At 41.5% G+C, this 20,190-nt stretch overlaps 1 protein-coding gene across 2 annotated transcripts; it reads left to right on the top strand.

Moving 5' to 3' along the window:
* The first annotated feature begins 721 nt into the window (after window positions 1–721).
* Window positions 722–19,316, top strand: eea1 (early endosome antigen 1). Of its 2 annotated transcripts, none has more exons than XM_067589396.1 (29): window positions 722–898; window positions 3,742–3,819; window positions 3,909–4,021; window positions 4,140–4,194; window positions 4,294–4,359; window positions 4,512–4,542; window positions 4,626–4,730; window positions 5,014–5,135; window positions 5,560–5,715; window positions 6,886–7,002; window positions 8,389–8,727; window positions 8,858–9,007; window positions 9,304–9,423; window positions 9,703–9,906; window positions 10,063–10,263; window positions 10,415–10,528; window positions 10,737–10,892; window positions 11,168–11,307; window positions 11,486–11,816; window positions 11,973–12,074; window positions 12,170–12,364; window positions 12,492–12,674; window positions 13,038–13,223; window positions 13,317–13,448; window positions 13,911–14,096; window positions 14,211–14,449; window positions 15,835–15,955; window positions 16,146–16,244; window positions 16,344–19,316. In XM_067589396.1, exons 1-29 carry the CDS (start codon window positions 875–877, stop codon window positions 16,464–16,466), a joined length of 4,188 nt encoding a protein of 1,395 aa, XP_067445497.1. In that variant the 5' UTR covers window positions 722–874; the 3' UTR covers window positions 16,467–19,316. The 2 variants fall into 2 exon arrangements, with proteins under 2 accessions (XP_067445497.1, XP_067445496.1); XM_067589395.1 differs by having other exon boundaries at window positions 4,512–4,548.
* The last annotated feature ends 874 nt before the right edge of the window (window positions 19,317–20,190 follow it).

The raw sequence follows: 20,190 nt of genomic DNA, 5'->3' as shown, positions 1-20,190 counted from the left end.
ACTCTTTTTTTTTTTTTTTTTTTTTTTTTTTTTCTATTTGTGCATGTATGACTGGAATATTCTGCTGTGCACCATCATGTTGTATATATTACAATAAATATAACATTTCAATACAAAAAAAAACTCCAGCAGTGAAATCAGTGTGAAGTTGGATATTCAACAGACATTCAGTTTGAAAGACCTCCAGACAACCAGTTTCTCTTTCTGTATATGGCAACAAAACCTCACCTACGCAGCACATGATAAAATTAGGTTAGGGACCATCTGTAAATTACCGTCTGACTGAAATATCACATCGGCTATTTTTTCAATACCAGTAAACTGAAATTCATTTTCATTTTGGATTTTATTTTTTTCATTCTGTTAATTTACATAAATATTAAACAGGAAAGTTAGTTTTTTGTGAATACATGATAAATAGTATATGACTACTTTGTCTATTATTTTAATTGAAATATTATTTTTTCCAATACCTTCCATGTCATGTGACCCAGTGGTTCAAAAGCTATTTTAAAGTGTCTAATCACATGATCCACAGGGGGCACACCCATTCATATTAGTCATTAGTACTTTTTCAAATTATTAATAATATTTTTTCATGAATATTATTTGTTTTCAATAGCTTCAATGTCATGTAAACAACTACCGACCACAGTGTTTTATTTTTATTTCATTTGTGCACTGAAACATGACAGCACTTATGTATTATCTCGAATCTTGAGACTGTTGAGTCCTGCTCGACCATCCTCTCCATGACCCGCCCATCCACTGCTGCTGCCGGAGCCTGGTCAGGTGTTCGTGGTATAGCCACCTCAACTTTTGCTTTTGGAAGAACTGATTGGATTTTCGTGTCCGGACAAACACAATCAAGGCCATGCTCAGACGGATACTACAGATGGTAAGCTTCTGGGACAACAAAGTCAACCGTATCGCCTTTGTTTGGTCAAACCGAGTCCGTTTTTCGCTTGGGAGACACAGGCCTATCCTTTCTGTTTTTAATGCTGGAGACGCGCGTTTTATCAAGCGAGTGTGTTGCGGGTGGGCGGGGTATTGGTTTTTGAGCAAACGGAATTGATGGAATGGAAAAAACCCCACTACCTCGGGAGGTTGCAGTGAACATACCAAGCGCTCCACACAGCTAGCCGTTAGATGCTAACTCGGTTCGATTGACTGATGCTACTCTAGACAGGGATGTAGCAAGCTAGTACCTGTCTTTATAACGCAGTAGCAAACTAATTCGCTAACGTATCCATATTGTCAGGGTTAGTCGGTGAGGAACTCATCCCTAGCTAACGTAGTTTGTCACTGAATCATTTTATTATTAAGGTTTCCGTGAGCTAGCCATGTCATAGCATTGGGTTAATTCATCGTCCACTGCACACATGCTAACGCTGACGTCTCGTGTGAGCTGGCTCAACACAACATGAAAGATAATCATGCTCTTTAATTAATTAGGCTTATCATAATGTTAATGGTAGTATGGTCGTTTGGATAAATTACCAGCTTGTCACAAAAGTTACAAGTGGGAGGTTAGCTGCCTAGCTAGCTTTCTACGTAGGACTACATTTCCCACAAGGCACTGCTACATGCATCATTGTGTACACTTTGAAGTCTCGGCCAGTAAACTCAGGAAACTCCATCTCTAAACACCGTGCATTTAGGTCAGGGGTGATTAAAAGTCCGACCTGTAACATATAAACACTTTAAAAACAAATGAAATTGAACTGTTGCCCTTTTTGCATCAGTGATCAATAACCTCAGTATTAATTATTCACTCCAGTGTTGCCAACAACGCAATATTATAACGGGCGGAGGGTGTTTTAGGAAACAGTCTGATTAAAGAGGACTCATTGTCTAATAAACATCTGTCCTCCATGTGTTTGTGAACCACTGACTTTATTTATAATACAGTCTTGACTGTTGTAGTCTACTTTGCCAAGATAATGATTACAAATGCATTTTTATTACCTTTCAAACTTTCTCCGTCACCTTTGACCAGCAATGTGTTTGTACAGTGCAATACAGGCACAAATAAGGCTAACAGGCATGTTGTCAGCCTATTTCAAGATAGTATAATACATCTTTAAAAAGAAAAGATTACCTGTGTGAAATTAAATTCATTTTTACTTTTTTATTTTTATGGATATGAATATTATTTCCTTATTTGGCAAAGTCAGTGAAGTGCTAGTTAATGTTTGTGTAGGGTCAAAGGGTGTTCCATGATGCAAACCTTCAGCCCGCCTTCAAAGTGGTGTTTATCTAACCCTCCAATAGACTCTAGATGATACTGTTCGAAGCGCCTGTACCTACAAACACACACACACACGCACACACACACACACACACACAGCCACATATTGACCTCATTCATTCATGCAGACTATGACCAACAAAAACAAACCTTTTAGTGAATGGACCATTGGTGGTGCAGGGTTTGCTGCAGGTTTTTTAAAAATGAGGGAGACATCCTTGTGTTTTTGCTTCACGACAGCGGACTGAGCTGATTTGAAGTCCTGTTTTACTTCAAAGAAGTTACAGGTTGTGTTATCTATTATAACCTGGCCAGTTGCCTGACATATAACCACATAGCATTTGTATGGCTGCTTTAATGTGTTTACGGAAACACTCTTAGGACACAGGTGAACAGTCCCTGTCATGAGACGTGGTGGTGACAGCATCATGCTGTGGGGATGTTGTCTCTGCAGCAGGCCCTGGAAGCCTGCTAGAGAGAGACAGCAACCTCCCTTTACCCTTGCGCTCTTTACTTGCTCACATCTGGGTAAAAGTTGGATCAAGTGAACAATAATTACTTTTCAGAAAAGAACTATGAGGCTTCCCAGAGAAGAGGCCAATGCCCTCAGCAGAGTCTTGACTCACAAAAACAACTGCAGGGTCCAACTTATTAGACTTAAACACATTTCGTGTAAATGAAAAGCTGCACTTTTAATGTTGTTGTGTTCTCCTTTCGGGTGTGTATTTATTTAAGACCGCTGTATCATAAAATAACAGCACTGCAGTATGTGGTGGTACCAGTTCCTCCAGCTCCCGAATGATGTCTGAAAACTACTTGGACGTTTTCCAGGATTCATTGTTTTACAACTTTGAATCACACTGAATGTAATTGAGCTTTACTGACACTGACTGAAAAACAGAAAAAAAAACACTGTCAGCAATTACAGCCTTCTATGTATGTGGCTAGATCAGTATCAGCTTTGCACATCTGGAAACTGGACAATTTTTCCCCTTTCAGCTTTTACAAAACTGCTCAAGTTCTCACAAGTTGCATGGAAACTGTGAGTGAACAGTAATTTTCAAGGCCTGCCAAAGTTTTCTGTTGGATTGGATTGAGGTCTTGACTCTGACTCGACCATTTCATGACATTAACATTTTTTTTTAATCATTACTGTGCAGTTTTGGCTTTATTTTGGGGGATGTTGTCTTTCTGCAGGTTTCTTGCTGCATTTGTTTTCTCCCTTGTTACTTACTGCATTTTGTTACCATCCATCTGCTGCAGCTCAGCCAAGAAACACTCTCCATGGAGACCCTGACATTGAAGTTTGCATCAAAAAGACTAATTTTGGAAGACATCCACTTGATTTGACTAACTCATACGGCTGAAACCTCATTTTGTTTTAAAAAATAATAACAATCTGGTCCTTCACTATCATTGTTTAACTGATTTTTTTTTTAGGCAATTAAGTTATTAAACAAATGTAAAGTCTATTCTCTCTTCTTCTCTAGACTCCTGGGAAAGGAGGCTCCCAGAATGCAGAGTCAGAGCAGCCCAGCACAGACCTTAATCATGATCAAACCTCTGAGGTAAGGTTTTTTCTTCCTGCTGTAAAGTTAAACTGTCTGATCAGTTATTTTCACATGGTTGGTCCTCATAATGAACTTCTGTTTTTCAGGGCTTCATCTGTCCTCAGTGCATGAAATCTCACAACTCTGCGGAGGAGCTGTTCAAGCATTACCAGCTGTTCCATGATACCGGAGACCTTCCCGCTCATATGGCCCCCACGAGGTCTGATTGATATTAATATAATGTTTAATTATAACGTGACAAAGAGTCTGATCCCATCATACACTTGATAAAATGTTACGTTGTGTATTTGTGGTAACGCGCTCCTTCCTCCTTGTAGAGAAGACCTCACAATGTTACGGCAAGAGGTTCAGGACCTGCATGTTTCTCTCAAGGTATGATCAAGTTTTTTGAACTGTGACTGTGAGTGTTACAAATGTGTGTAAAGTGATCAGTTCATTCAAAGACGTGTGTGTGTGTTTTCTCACCATTAGGAAGAAAGATGGTTCTCTGGAGAGCTCAAGAAGGAATTAGACAAAGTCCAAGGACAACTGAAGCAAGTAATTCCCTCAAGATGTTTAATATGTATTATAGCAACAATGTCTTACTTTATTACTTAATAATAATATTACTGTATGGAAGAGTTTTCTAAGACATAATAGCAATGCTTACTCTTACTGTACATGCTCCTCTCTTTCCCTCGATTCCTCAGAACGAAGGACCCGTGAGCTCAGACGACTCAGGTAGCGGTACGTTACATTTCTAAATACACATGTAAAAGATACAAGAAAATGTTAATCGCTAACATGCGGCGCTCTTTTCTCAGCCCTAGAAAGGAAATTGAATGAATCGGAGACAGAAAAGTTCAACATCAAGCAGATGAAAGACCTGTTTGAGCAGAAGGCTGCCCAGCTGGCCACAGAGATAGTAGGTTAGTGTGGGACTGTGCAGCCCAGGAAACTGGGAGGCCTCTGTCTGTAGGGCAGCGTCACTAAACTACTCTTTTACTAGATCACAGTGAAGCTCAATCCATCCATTGTGTTTTATCCAGTCTCGCAGAAGTTATTGTTCTTTTTTTTTACAGTTTTTTGTGACGATGTCTTTTCCTCAAATCAGTTTTTTTTGTAAGTTCAGATTGATATGAACAAATGAGGTATTTGTGCGTGTTTTGGATGTTATTAAATGGACGTTTTTTGACTTGTTGAATCTGACAGACTTAAAGTCCCGCTATGATGAGGAGAAAAGCTTAAAGGAGGCTGCTGACCAGAGGCTTGCCAAATTGACTGAACAACTGCAGAAAGAGAAGCAAGAGAACGAGAGACTCCAAACAGAACTGGTACGACACGCATTAAGTTTCCATTCTCTCCTCACCAGGCTTGAAACATACTTTTTCTATAGACCTTTCATGAATGTTGTGCTTTTGAGTAAGAGAGAATAACGTTGAATAGACACCATGAAATCGGGTTGGCTCTGAGCTGCGCGGCGGAAGAATCGACACAGCTCCCATCCAGACAGTCTGCTCACCGTTGTTATAGAAACGTGAAACAGAACTTCATCGAAATAATTTATATCTCTACACGTAAAAGTAGAGTTTCACACAAATGTAGGTTTGACGCCTTGTGTACTACATTATGATAGTTGCATTTATTGGGCTGTAGTCATAACTAAGAGGACCTAGTTTTGTTTTAACCTAATACTAAAAAGCCTGTTGGTCCCCTCTGTCTGCCTCTCTGTCCCTACGGCTCTGTTCTGCCCCCTAGCTGCAGCGACCGGGAGTGGAGGATGTAGAGGTACTGCAGAAGGAGCTGGTGCAGGTGCAGACGCTGATGGACTGCATGACACGTGAGAGGGAGGAAGAGTCCGAACGCCTCAAAAACCACTACGAGCAACTGCAGGCTAATTACACTACCTCAGAGGTGAGGGGGGGGGGGCACATCACCTGTGACTGATTCTCGATAAAACTTTCTCCCAACGTCCTGCAACATAAGGTCTCCCATCCTTAAATTATCTGTAAGATAATGTGAAATACAGTATATTTTAGTTTTTAGGCAGGACAGCAGGATTCTTATTTAAAAATTACTAAAAATAATTTATGAGGTAGTTCCTATTTACTGTAGTCATCTTAGACCAGATGGCTTTTTGCCTGTTTCTCATTAATTAATGCATGGTGAATAATTCAGCCTCATCTCCTGCATTTTGGATCCCAGAAGGAGAGGAGTATTTATAGGGCTCCATCAGGCAGCTCCAGGCCCTCGCTCTGCACATCTCTGCAACATATCTCAAAAGACAGTTTCATATTCATTTACACTGAGAAACGACAGTGTGACTGAAAATTGTCTGGTATTTGATTTCTTGATGGAGCTCAGGATTTTAATTAGACTGCAAGTAGTCTGACGCGATAGTTGTAATATCTTGAGGTTTAAGCTCCACAGTATGAGCATGCCTAGTCTTCCAGCACATGTCAGCATGGTATCTGAAATATAAGGCAACACTTAACATTATATTCAGGTTCATGCACTGTCTGCCCCTGCAAAATACACAGCAAAAAAACACATCAACCCCACTTTTGTATAAAAATACTGTGCTTAATGCTGCCACAGAAGGAAGTTGTCACTATTAAACACAGTAAATTTGTGATAAATCCGACTATTTATTCTCTCAGCAGCATCATGCTCTGTGTTGCAGATTGGCCTCTTGCTGTCGTATTGTGATTTACCTTTTGTCTGTGTCTCTCTTTCCCTCCCCTTCTTCTTCTACGTCTCACATACTGTATCCCTCTCCGACACTCACTATTTCTTCAAGATTCGTAAACTGGAGGTAAAAACGCGTTTCGAGTTTGTCTTGAATTCGGTGTCATCTTTTTGAGTTTCTTTAAGTTTAAGAAGTTTTTCAGAAATCTTGTTGTTTTGTTTTGTTTTTTTTATCAATGTGCTACCTCTTTATGTTTTTGTGCGACTGAAGCCTGGTTGTTGCTATTTTTTTATTTTTTTTTATTTTTTATTTTTTTGGTTATGTGGTATGTTTCAGTTCTTTGATTACACACTAAATGCTGTGACTTTTATGTGTCTGTCAATATTATATTCTAGATGACCATATCCCAACTGAAAGCAGAGCTGGAGAAGGGTCCACAGGAAGCAGCCGTCTATACGCAACAGATCCACCAGCTGCAGAGCAATCTGAATAATTTGCAACAGCAAAGCCAGGTAACACACACACACACACACACACCACTAGAAATAAATTCAACTACAGTTATTATAGTCATTTGACAGTTTTAATAATTCTGAACAGATTACAGCAGACACAAATATAAAATATTGTGTAGAATTACTTTTACCTCAGTAATGTTAACAAGCCTTGCCAGCTGTCCCTCAAGTACAGAGCACGCCATCTCAGTTTCTGTAAACCTTCCTCTGTTGCTCGGCATCAGATTCAGGCGCGCTCACAATGCCCTGCTGTCACCAGCCTTCTTTGGCAACCGAGACATGTTGACAAAAATCACACGCAGCTCTATAATTAAACCAGCAGGGGGGGATCTCTGCCATGCCAGCTCTCCTACTTGGGGTGAAATACAATCACAGGTAGCTGCATTGGTGCAATGGGAATAGGGGGACGAGGGACACAGTGTTTCTGCCAGTGATTAAATCTTCGCACATCAGGTGCTCTCCCAAGGCCAAGTAGGTTTTCTGATAGCAGGAGGATTACAGAACTGGATCTTCAATTTGAAGACCCACCCCACGCTTCTCCTCGCAACAGGATACCCTGATAGACCTGATACAGATGAGATTAGAGACAAAAGTAATGGAGCAGACAGTGACATAGAGAGGATCAAGACAGGCAAACGACCAACGCAGGGTTTCATTGGTCTGTAGCCCCATAATCAGAGAGGAGTGGCAAAGAGCCTCGACAATGACACAAGAGAAGGACCGCAATGAGTCTGAGGGATGAACAAAAGAGGTGGGGAATAAACACAAAGTCTCTAGAGAGGGTTGTTAATGTTGCCCAGCTGCTGCGGTGGACCGGGAGCCAGCAGAGGTTTACTGGACATCTGTGATGTCCAGGAGTCCTGTCACACTCCCTAGTTAGCAGCACGCGGCAACTATTAACAACATTTTGTTCTTTATCACCCTGTTGCCAAGTTTACTGCCGGAGCTTACACCAGGGCAAGTGTTGTACACATACCATGTTATTCCAAGTCCTCTGTCGTAAAACTTTCCCCTAGAAATGCCATACCACACTTTACTCTGGAGTGTTTTTCTAGAGCAGGGTGACTGTTTTTTTCCATAGCTTATATCACACGTGGTGTTCGTGCTTAGTTGCAGCTCCTATCACGCTAACTGTTTAATTTAGAAAAGACAGATGTTCCAGCATGGCTTAATTCATGCCTCATACAATCATTTATCAGCCTTTGAAGCACTGTCAGTCTTCATGAGTCATGAGACACTTTATCCTAAATAAACATTAGAAAACAACGTTTTTTTTTTTACTCGATCCTGTTTAGTAACATCTTGCACTCTTGTATTTCCCAAACATCTGTGTAGCCAGTATTCATCTGATCCATGTTAACGTGTCCTCCCCGCTTTCTTCAGAGCCTGTCTGAAAAGCTGGCACATAAGGAGAAAGAATATCAGGAGCTGGAGGAGTGTCTGGGGGCTGAGAAGGCTGCTAAGAAAGGAGTCCAGGACAGTTTGAGGGAGAGGGAGCAGGAGGTCCAAGAGCTCCAGGCTCGGGCCACCGGGGCCGAGACGTCCCTGCAGAAGGCCCAGACAGAGCTTGGAGAGAAGGCTGAGGAGGTGGCCAAGTTGAAGAGTGAGATTGCGGAGCTGGAAGTGAAGCATGCGGAGCTGAAGGTTGAGAGGAAACAGTTGGAGCAGCAGAGGGAAGAAAAAGAGAGCCAAGGTGCTCAGCAGCAGACTGAGATCGGTCAGGTGAGTGTGATCCAAACAGACTACATACATTTAACAAGGACTATAATGACTTCATTCTAATGATGTGAAATATATATTAAAGGCAGGTTTCTCCATCTTAATCGTCACTGTTCTCTCTGCTCTTTCGTAGCTGCACGCCAAACTGCTGGAGGCAGAGAGGCAGCTTGGCGAGGTGCAAGGTCGTCTGAAAGAACAGAGGCAGCTGTCTGGGGAGAAACTAAAAGACCGCGAGCAGCAAGCAGCCGACCTGCAGCTCAAGCTCTCCCGTGCTGAAGAACAGGTAGGCATCAGATGAAATTTTAATGATTGCTGCAAGGAAACTAAATTAATGTGATAGAGGAGACAGAGCATCTGTACAAAAATGTGTCTGAGGTTAAATTGTGCATTGTGAGATATAATATACGCTTTAAAATATGTGAATATAGTTTACATTTATCATCTCTGTAGATGATTGATTAAATTATACAGAAACAGAAAGATGTTTGACTAGTAGGTGAGAATGCATTGAGGTTTATTATAAAAAATTGATCAGGGTTTAGAGGTTAGAATAAAATCGTCTGTTTTGTTCCTTTTCAGATGAAGGAGAGCGCCGGTAAGAACACAGACCTGCAGCACCAGCTGGAGAAAGCCAAGCAGCAGCACCAGGAGCTGCAGGTGCTGCAGCAGAACACCAATGGCAAACTGCGTGAGGCACAGGTACCGGTCACAAGAAAAACCCTCACATCTGAAGCATTGATAATGACATTCATAAAACCAAGAGAGGCTTTATACTCATCTCGAGTTGTCATATGGAATTACATGTGGCATACACACATCATGAACTTTCAACTGATGTCGTTATAATGGCAAAATATGTGTGTGTGTAGATAAATGGGTGCAGTCTTGTGTATTGCTTTTAGCCCGTTCCCCATGACGTATATACACAACATAAAACTTATTATATTTCTGCTGTGCTGGTTTGCCCTCGTGCTGTAGAACGACTTGGAGCAGGTGTTGCGTCAGATTGGAGATAAGGACCAGAAGATCCAGAACCTGGAGGCTCTGCTGCAGAAGAGCAAGGACATAGTGAGCCAGCTGGAAGCCGAGAGAGAGGACTTGTGCGCCAAGATCCAGGCCGGGGAGGGAGAGACGGCTGTGCTCAACCAGCTAAAAGAGAAAAACCATGCACTACAAGAACAGGTGCATGAACACACACGTGTACTGCTGTAGTACTGTTGACCTACTAAAACCTGCTATGTAGATTAAAAAGTAGCCAGTTGGTTACCACAGTAATGATGGGGAATAATTGGTTATCGCTTATTTTATAACATTTTTCTGTTTATGGGGAATTTAAAGGTAACACAGTTGACAGACAAACTGAAGAACCAGTCAGAGAGCAACAAGCAAGCCCAGGATAACCTACACGAGCAGGTCCAGGAGCAGAAAACCCTGCTGCGTTCAGCCCAGGACAGAGCCCACACCCTGGAGACTTCAGTCACTGAACTCACTGCCCAGCTCGCAGACAGCAAAGAGAAAGTGGCCCAGCTGGACTCTCAGGTAAGGCATCTATACAAGCACCTCTGTGTAATATACTGTAGATTTAGGTATACGTATAGTTGGATTATTGATGATGTTCAGCCGTTTGTTCTACAGAGTACATTGTATTTTTTGATCATGAGAATGTCTTTGTTGGTCTGTTTTCCTTCAGCTGAAGGCAAAGACTGAGATGTTGCTGTCTACGGAGGCAGCTAAGGCTGCACAGAAGGCCAACCTGGAGAACAACCTGGAGACTGCTCAGCACGCACTGCAGGACAAGCAGCAGGTTAGCTCATTCTTTGGACTGATGATGTTGAAATTTGACTAAAATGCAGTGTCCCTTATTATGTATCCTATTTCTTAAAAGTGGCTTGGCTTTGATTTTATAAATATATGTGTAACAAGTCATTCCTTGACTTGTCTGTGTTGTTCTCTTCCATTTCCTTCTTTTTCCTTTTTTTTTATGTTGCACCCTCTCCGACCGTCTTGTGTAGGAGCTGAATAAAGTTCAGAAGAAGGTGGAGGAGAAGGCTCAAAGGCTCAAGGAGAGACAGGAGCAGTGCATTCAGCTGGAAGCCAGTCTGAAGGAATGCAAAGACAGACTTCTGGCCTCAGAACAGCGTATAGAGCAGCTGGAGGGGCTCAATAAGGTTTGTTTTGAGTCTTTATTGTGAATGCCTGCCACTGAACTGCAATAGCATGCAAGTGTTGTTGTTTTTGTTTTATGTGATAGCTGCTGTAACATTGAAATTTCCTTTTGGGGATAAATAAAGTGCTCTATCTATCTATCCATGTATACCATACCTTAGACTTAAATATGGATGCCCAGCAATCTGTAGGGTCCATTTGGCCTACATTTTTGAATGCCCTGTGTAGGCACAAATTGAGTTTTTTTATACATTAAGATGCTGTTTTAATCTGACAGAAATTGGAGACACAGGTGGGGGAGGTGCAGGCCACACGGGATCAGGCGCAGCAGGAAGTGCAGAAGCTGCAGAAGGAGGGGTCAGAGATTAAGCGCAAAGCCAAGGAGCTGCAGCGCTCGCTGGAGACTGAGATAGCAGGGTGAGAAAAAATATACTGGTGTGTTGGACTTGATAAACATATGATTAAATATCAAAATGTAACTAACCATCTTTAACTGTGACTCAAGGTGCCAGTATTTTGTATTCTTGTTTGTTTCATTATATTTTAACATATTACAGTACCCTAAATACAGCATATATGTCTTTCCACTGTTTAGGGCTTCAACACTACAAGAGGAATTAAAGCAAAAGGCAACTACTTTGAGTGACACCCAGCAGAAGCTGGAGCGCTGCGAGCAGGAGAAAGCTGCTCTCAAGGTGAATCTCGACAAGGTGACCGAGGAGGGGAAGGCTCAGCATGCAGAGCTGGACAGGAAAGCTCAGAGCCTGGCTGCAGACTTACTAAAGGCCCAAGAGGAGAAAGAGACTCAAAAGAAGGAGCTTACATCCACTCAGGAGAGCCTGGGCAAGGCAAAAAAGGCGCTGAAAGAAAGTCAGAGTCAACTGGACACTGAGAGGAAGAGCCATAAGTCAGCCATGGAGGAGAAGGTCGGTTCAGTAAAACGCTCTCAGCGACAAACGTCAACATAATTTCTTTCCTTGTGGAAATTTTTCTTAACAAATAGCCCCCTAATTACAACACCAGTGCATCAATCTGTATGTAAAAGGTCGTCTAAACAATATTAATCTTGTTTTAATCCTCAGGAAAAGTCAAATGAAAAGGCCAAACAGGAGCTTCTGAAGAATAATGAGGGCATCACCAAGGCAATGAAAGAATCTAAAGAGCAGTTGGAGCAGATGAGAGAGGTAAGCTTCCTAAAAAACGGAGATGATTGCACGATGAAGCATGATTTGTTTTAAATGCAACACCTGAACAACTGTTGTCTGTCTACAAATGTCAGGCAGAGAAAAAGTTGAAAGCGCAGCTGGCCTCACTGGAACAGCAGCACTCAAAGACTCAGGAGGTGCTGAAGGAAAAGGAGAATGACTTGGAGAAGGTGCGGGCACAATTTAAGATGACCCAGGGGTCTTTTGAAGAGGAGATGAAGAAAATGACAGGCAAAGTAGCAGAGTTACAGGAAGTCAATGTCAAGAAGGTAAGTAGCATTCCCAACTACAGTTACAAACATGCTTATTGTACTGTGAGGACAATATAAATATAATCATCTTAAGACCTAAAATGTGTTAAGTGTATAAATTTGTGTATTTGACTCTCATCTCCAGGCAGAGGAGGAGAGCAAGCTGAAGGAGCAGGTGTCAGGGCTCAGCCAGGAGCTGGCCTCTGAGAGGAGCCGGACTGCAGAGCTGCAGAAGACCTTAGAGCAAAGTCAGGAAAGCTTCACCAAGCTACAGTCTGACTTCTATGGCAAGGAGTCCGAGGTCTCTGCCCTGCGCCAAGACCTCAAAGTAGGTTCATGCAGTGAGGAGCCGCTTCAATTTAAAGCTGCTTTACTCAATATTTTTATATTAAAAATGGATGAAATGACTCTTTGACAAAAATTGACAGAGAATTATCACCTGAATATGGGGGGCCCCTTCAGCTCTGTGGGACATTTTAGTGTCTTTCAGCTCATGGTTTTGGTTTTCTGGCCAGAAACATGACACCCAATGAATGCTAATGTCGCTACATATTTGCTGGATGTGTAAACAGACAACCTAATTTTTTTCAACTTCCTACAAAATTGTAACACAAGCTCTTCTCAGATGTTTCTACAAGACAGATTTCGATTAATTCTTCCTAAGTGACTTTTGACCTTTCTCTGTCTGTAGGTGTCAGAGGAGAAGCTAAGTGTGACCCAGGAGGAGCTGGCTGCTAACAGGACCCATCAAACAGGTTTAGAGGCTCAGATCCAGGAACTGAAGGCGGGCCGGGCCTCTCTGGAGCAGGAGCTCACCAAACGGGATCAGAGGCTCCAACAGACGGAAAAAGCCCAGAAGGAGCTGCAGAAACAACAGGTCAGACAACATGATTAACACGCATATACGTAAACACTTACGTGACTCGATGTGATTAGGTTCATATATTCTAAATTGTGGCTACTCCCTCAGGGTCTAGTTAAGGAGGAACTGGAGAAGGAGAGGGCCAATGTGGAGGAGCTGAACAAAGCCAAGAGTGTCCTGGAAAAGAACAACACCAGACTGACTTCAGAGTTAAAGGAACTAACAGAGAGGAGCGAGAAGGTCAGTTAGTTTTCATGATAATCTTTTAATTTAAATGGGAAAAGAGATGCTGAAAATCAAAATGTAGCTTAGAAAAATCATGCAAATGTTAAGAGTCTGGGATAATATAGAGACTGACTGCCATTATATGTCCCATACTGCCCCCCATGACCTGCTTCCCATGCATGTGTCTTATGTAAACAGCTTAACTCGGGGATACTGCAGGTCATCAGGGCCTCATACTTCAAAGGTATAACCGAGCACGCTTGAGTCGACAATGTGACATGAGCCTGGATTTTTCAGTTCTTCAAAGCTGTCGTAAAATGTATCTAAAGCTGTTGTCGGAGCAATAATGTCTTAAACTTAAACCCGCTCAAGCCTTTAGAAGTTTAACCCCATCCATGACCTCATATTCACATTTGAGATAAGTGTCTCTACCAACCGTTATGCTTCTTGTTTGCATATCTGTTGATTTTTTTTCAGGAGCTGGGTGAGTTGCGGGAAGCCAAACAGCTGTTGATCCAGCAGAAACTGGAGCTGCAGGGTCAGGTGGAGGTGGCACAGGGTGCCCTTGAGAAGGAGCAGAAGGAGCACCAGGCCACAAGGGACAGCAGGAGCCAGAGAGAGGAGCAGCTCCTCGCCAAAACCAAGGATGTCCAGGATCAGCTGGTAGGCTATTCTAATAAATCCCACCAAATTAAGCTTAAATAAGGAGCTAAAGTGTCATTCACTCTCCTTTTTGATTCCTCTTTTTGTGACATGATCTTTGCGTCCCTCTAAAAGGTGGCAGAGAAGCGAGCCAGAGAAGAGCAGGTGAAGCGCGGGGAGGAGGCAGAAGCTAAGATGAGCGTTCAGGTGACGGCTCTGAATGAAAATGTGGCCACGCTGAAGAGGGAGTGGCAGGGCAGCCAGCGGCGGGTCAGTGAACTGGAGAAGCAGACGGATGAGCTGAGAGGAGAGATTGCTGTGCTGGAGGCCACCGTCCAGAACAACCAGGATGAGAGACGGGCTCTTTTGGAAAGGTGTTGTTTCCCTTCAACAACATGTCATCCTCCCTCAGTCAGATTATTGAAATTAACCACATCCAGTTTCTCCAAGGTCACCAGGAGTTTCTTGTGTTGAGCTTTTGAAGAATGAGGTTTTCCAAAGTATCTAACACATCCTTTTAAAACAAACTTAAGTTCCAAGTCAAAAATATATTATAAGACTGACAACATTATACCTTTTGGTTGTCTTGAGTCTTTTATCACAGCTGAAAATGTAAAATCTATCAACCTCCAGACAGATTAGTCACCCTGAGCTGCTGAACGTCGCTTCAGGGACATTTTGCCCACATCTCTCCTACAACTTCAAATTCACTCATTTACAGTCTTAATTTTTAATGAACTTCATTTCCCTGTGCATAACAAATGATAATTAAATATGAAACTGATCTCATGCTAGGTCTATTAACGGCTGCTGCACTGCCCCCAATCACCACCACAACAGAGAAGGAAAATAGGAATTGGCAGACATCAAGGACGGCATCAGCATGTCAAACGTGGACACACTGATAATACATAAGCAACAAGACGTTCATCGGGATATAAATAGCAGATCAGGAAAGGCTGACTTCAGTTTTACTGAGCAGGTTTAAGGATGTATTTGGCCAATTTCCATGTGCTTTATTAAATTCCTGCTGTGATATTGCACATGTAGGGAACAACACTGTTTTGCACTATTAATAGTTAAATATTATATCTGTACGATTATTTAAAGAAAATGAATCTACACAAAATGTTTGTTACATCACCTGCAGACATGAATTTCTGAGAAAATAAATGACGGTTACAGCAACTATCAGACAGCAGCACTGCGCTGAATAACGCTACTTGTCAGAGTGCATTCTGTGAAAGAGAAGAGCACCTAATTTCCAAGTCTTATTAATTAATAGCGGATAGCTGCTGACACACCTTGCACACACAGCTGCTAGAGCACAGGTGTGTGCAGCTTTGATATTCATTCCTTTTTGTACTCTTATCTATAAAAGCACCACGGACGAGTAACTCTTGAAAACACGTGTTAAGATTCCGCTCAGGTTAATTTAACATCTTGGAAGTTGAGTTTAAGTGTAGTTAAGCGCTGTTTTGACTTGTCTTGAGGTGAAGAGGTGCGACTCGTTTAGTCACAATATTGAATTCAAATGAGACAAATACACCTGTTAACAATAGAGAGCTTTGGCAGCACAGACTGGCGGTAAATAAATTCACCCAGAGGACATCATCTTCATTCCCGTAAGCACTGAGCGCTGAAATTATTAATTAACAAACCGATTAAGCAGCCAGCCAAGTAGAGTAGTGGCGGTGGGAAATTCCCCTGAGCCTCTCATTATTGTGCACACAAGTCATCAGTGTTGTTGTGTTTTCAGGTGTGTGAAGGGCGAGGGTGAGATAGAGAAACTGCAGGCCAAGGTGTTGGAATTGAGGCGGAAGCTCGACGACACGACGGCGGCCATGCAGGAGCTGGGCAGAGAGAACCAGTCGCTCCAGGTCAGTCCTGAAAACACCGGGCATCTTGTTAAAGATGAACAATGAGGAAATATTGGAGGGGGGAAAAAACACTATAGTACAGTTACATCCTGCTTTACCTGGCTATGATGCACCCAACAGTTTGTCTTAGGTTTTCTTGCACATACACATGTTAATAAACGCTCAAATTTCTCTCTCCGTTGGTCTTCAGATCAAGCAGTCGCAGTCTCTCACCAGGAAGTGGGCCGAGGATCACGAGGTACAGAACTGTATGGCCTGTGGGAAAGGCTTTACCGTCACCGTCAGGAAGGTAAGAAATTAAGTTTTATGTTCTGCCAGACGACAAGACACTATTATTTGTCTGCTTTAAATAACGTCGTGTCTCTCCTTCTCCTCTGTGAATATCCAGCATCATTGCAGACATTGCGGAAACATTTTCTGTGCCGAGTGTTCGGCCAAGAACGCCCTCACGCCGTCCTCTAAAAAGCCAGTACGGGTCTGTGAGACGTGCTTCGAGGAGCTCCAAGGCTGATTTCCCCCTGCTCATCTCCTTACCTCCCCACCCCCCTCCCAACACCCCTTCACCCCTCCCCTCCTTTCCTTCCCCCTACCTGCTCCAGCGGACAGAAGAAGGCGCGTCTTTGTCGCATTTAATGTGCACTATAAAGGACAGACCCATTGCAAAGACCCTCCACCTGCATGTGACTTCTGGCTCTAGTGTGGAGGGGGGGGGGGTTTATGAGCTCAGTAAAGGGTTTTATTGCAGAGACATCAGAGCCATGTGATGGGATAGAGTGGGGTTTGGTTGGGATTGTCTGTATCTGTTTTTGTGCCTTTGCTACTCCTGTGGACTGCCAGAGAGCGGAGACAGAGAGAACTAAACACCATCCATCTCTTTTACGTTCATATTCACATCTGCATTGTTGTTTGGCATCATTGGCAACGGCGAGGTGGCTGCTTCGTGAGTTTGTAAAATGTTCAGCATCAGTTGTCAGGAGGTGTAAAGTCAGTGTGACACTGCAAGAGTGAACTGGGAGGGAAGTAAATATTGTAATAGTGATGTTGAAAATCACTGCTGCCCCACAAAGGTAAATGCAAGTAACTCTTTTGTCAAAAAAAAAATCTGTAAAAGTATTAATAAAGAAATAGAAATTCAGATTTTTGTAGCAAGGAAGTTAAAATCAAGTGATCAGTAAATGCAAACTTTTTTTTTTCATATAATTAATACATTTAACTGGCATACTGTGATTAATATGTGTAATACAAATTTGACATATGAATACTAAGGTTATATTTACAACTTGGCCTCATATTATCTGCATGAATTACATGCTATTAATGGTTCATTTGGCCCCAAAAACAAAGCTATAAAAGTGTGTTTGTATATCAGCTGATGTTTGTGAACAGGATTTCATTGATACATATCATTTAGAGATTTTAAGTTCATGTGGGTAAAGAGCACTAGATCTTTTTGGAGAATATTGTACAGTATAGATAGCTAAAGGGAAGTAACTACAGCTTGAGATTTTAAAGGTCAAAAGTAATTTTTGTGGGGATTATAAATCGTAAATTGTGAAATTACTAACTAAAGAAAACAATTCAGCAACCGTTTTGTGCACCAGCCGTTTTCTGTACGAGTCTTGAATTAATGTGTAACCCCAAATCGGTTACTGCATGTTGCCTTTGTGCGGCAGAGTGTTTGTTTATGTGTTGAAATTAATGTATTCAGCCTATTTCATGACCAAAGAATGTCTGCAGCAGGAATAGAGACGAGAGGAAAAGCCCTGAGTTTGTTTCATATATCAGTGTTTTTATCTAAGCGTCTCTTTTGAAAGCTTTTGAGTTTTTAAACCACAGGGTTCAACATTTTAATCTTGAACACAGCATGTATGACGATCTGAGAGGCTTTTTTTTTTTTTAATGTACAGTTGGATGTCTTTTTTTGCTGTGCCACATTTCTCTTTACATGCTAATTTCTGCAAAAATTGTGGTGCTTTCTGCAGACTGGTGATGCAGTCATTGAAGGTGCCTGCATGTTTGTTTGTTTTTTAAATTTTTTTTCCTGCTGCTTGTCTCCACTCAACAGCACTGACTACTGCTGGAGCTGTGTATGTGTGTATGTGTGTGTGCGTGTGTATGCGTGCTCTGCTTTGAAGCAATAACTGTGGCTGCGTGTGATGTTGCTGTAACAAGAGCGTGTGTATTAGTGTGTGTACACTTTAGGCCCTGCTGTGTTGTCTGCCTGAGATGCACTGTACGAATGTCGGCTGCTCGGAACCTCAGTATCTCTCCGGCACGTTATTCGGGGACGTCGGTGCTGATTTCAGGTGCTGGTCGGTTCTCTGTTCAACCTGTCTGCAGCTGAGAACACTGTAAAAGTTAATTCCTCCTTTGTATAATTTATAATTGCTGTCAAGTTGTCAGATATCGGTAAGATCTTTTTGTCTTAAGACTGGAGCAGGCTATAACACTGTAAGCCAGACGACAACGCAGACTGTTCTGGCAGTTTTTTTTTTTTTTCGTTTTATCTTCAGACTTATCAAATGAGCTCTTTATGCTTGTACGCTCATTGCAAAAGAATGTCCATCTCAGCTGCAAAAGCTCTCGACACCACCTGTCTCTTTTTTGCATTGCATTGGTTTTGTTATGTCTACCTCAGATTGGCACAGGAAAAGCACTATTTCTAAACCTTAGAGATCACAAATATTGTATCATTGCCTGGATTTGGTCAAGAATTTGTGATCTATCAAGTTGTACAGACCCTAAAACCTAGAGAGATGATTTGCACCTTATTATATTCTGGGCTCGTCAGTATGAGAACCCAGCCACAAACGTAGGACCACCAACTTTATACAGGCTTCAGCATTTCTAGCCCCGATGTACTTAAACTGCTCATTAATATTAAGGCTGACATAATTATCTTTGTAAATGTTTGTAATGAAAGAGAAAAAGGAAATATATAACACTTGTGGATGTAGAAACATGACAACAGTGAAACTGTGTGTGGATTCATCGGTCTTACTCATTTTTACAAAATGGCACCACAGACCTGTACACACTGAATTGTGGCTTGCTTCGTGTTGCTGTCAGTTATCATGCATGATGACTTAACTGGCCTGTGGCTCGCACCTTTTCTTCATTTGTCATTATTCGGTGGTTGTGAAGGTGTGCCTTAGGCCGACGTCTTGTACGTCTCCGCTCACCATTAGCGGCGAGCGGCGACAAGCACCGTGCACTGTCAGGGTGACCTCTGTCCACCTGAAGGGACGAGATTTGAAAAAAAAATGGCATTTATGTTCACATGCACCAGTTGATTTTTTTTTTTTTTTTTTTTAAATTCAGCATCATGACGAACCTAAATAAAACCTACAGTATGTTTCTATTTTCTTGGTGGTGTTTGTTTGTTTGTTTATTTATTTATTTGTTTACAGACATGAAACAAGACTCTCAAAGCCCAGGAAAGTTTGTGAATTTAAGAAATGCATAAGGCCTCTAAATATGAATTAATTGCATTGTATATTTTAATAAATATAGCAACCAAATTCATCAATAACATCTTTCTGGAATAAATTATACATTTTAATTGTGAGTTTGTTCATCAAGTCATTCTTGACTTTGGAAACATCAGTTGATGAAATAACAGCTCCATATAATAGTTTAGTATATAATAGCTGTTCTGGAGCTTTTGACCATATCACATGATCTTTAGCATATTGAGCTTGTTCAGTAATGTAGATGTTCTGAGCACTTCAAGGACTTCTTATGAGGCAACTGAGCAAACTCTTCTGCCGATGAAGACTGTGATATTCTTAAAATCACATGATGCTCTTAACTCTTACGTACTCTTAAAACTGTTCTTTTAGCTGGAAATTTTAAGGCTTTTCCTAAAGTGACCCAGAATATACAATGTTTTTTTTTTTTTTTTAATTGTGAAGCTGAAACACATTTTTATACATACTATAGAGAGTATTCCAGTTTAAATTTGACCCATATTTATTCAAAAATCACCTTTCAAAAATGTTTGCATTCTTCACAAATTAATAAAACTCATTAAAATCATGATGGCTGTTATGTTGTCCTGTTTTAGGTAAAATAAGACAATAAGATAGTGTGATTGTGAGTTTTCTCTATAGAGAAATAGTGTAAAACCTAAACATTCTCTCTCTGTTTAAGCTTAATTATGGATTAATCACCCATTTATTAATTACTACTTAAGTATTTCTGAGTGTAAAACAGACTTGTGGTTCAGAAGTTTG

Source organism: Thunnus thynnus, chromosome 5 (assembly GCF_963924715.1).
Source record: "Thunnus thynnus chromosome 5, fThuThy2.1, whole genome shotgun sequence".
Classification (NCBI taxonomy): domain Eukaryota; kingdom Metazoa; phylum Chordata; class Actinopteri; order Scombriformes; family Scombridae; genus Thunnus; species Thunnus thynnus.
This window is presented reverse-complemented; position numbering and strand designations above follow the sequence as displayed.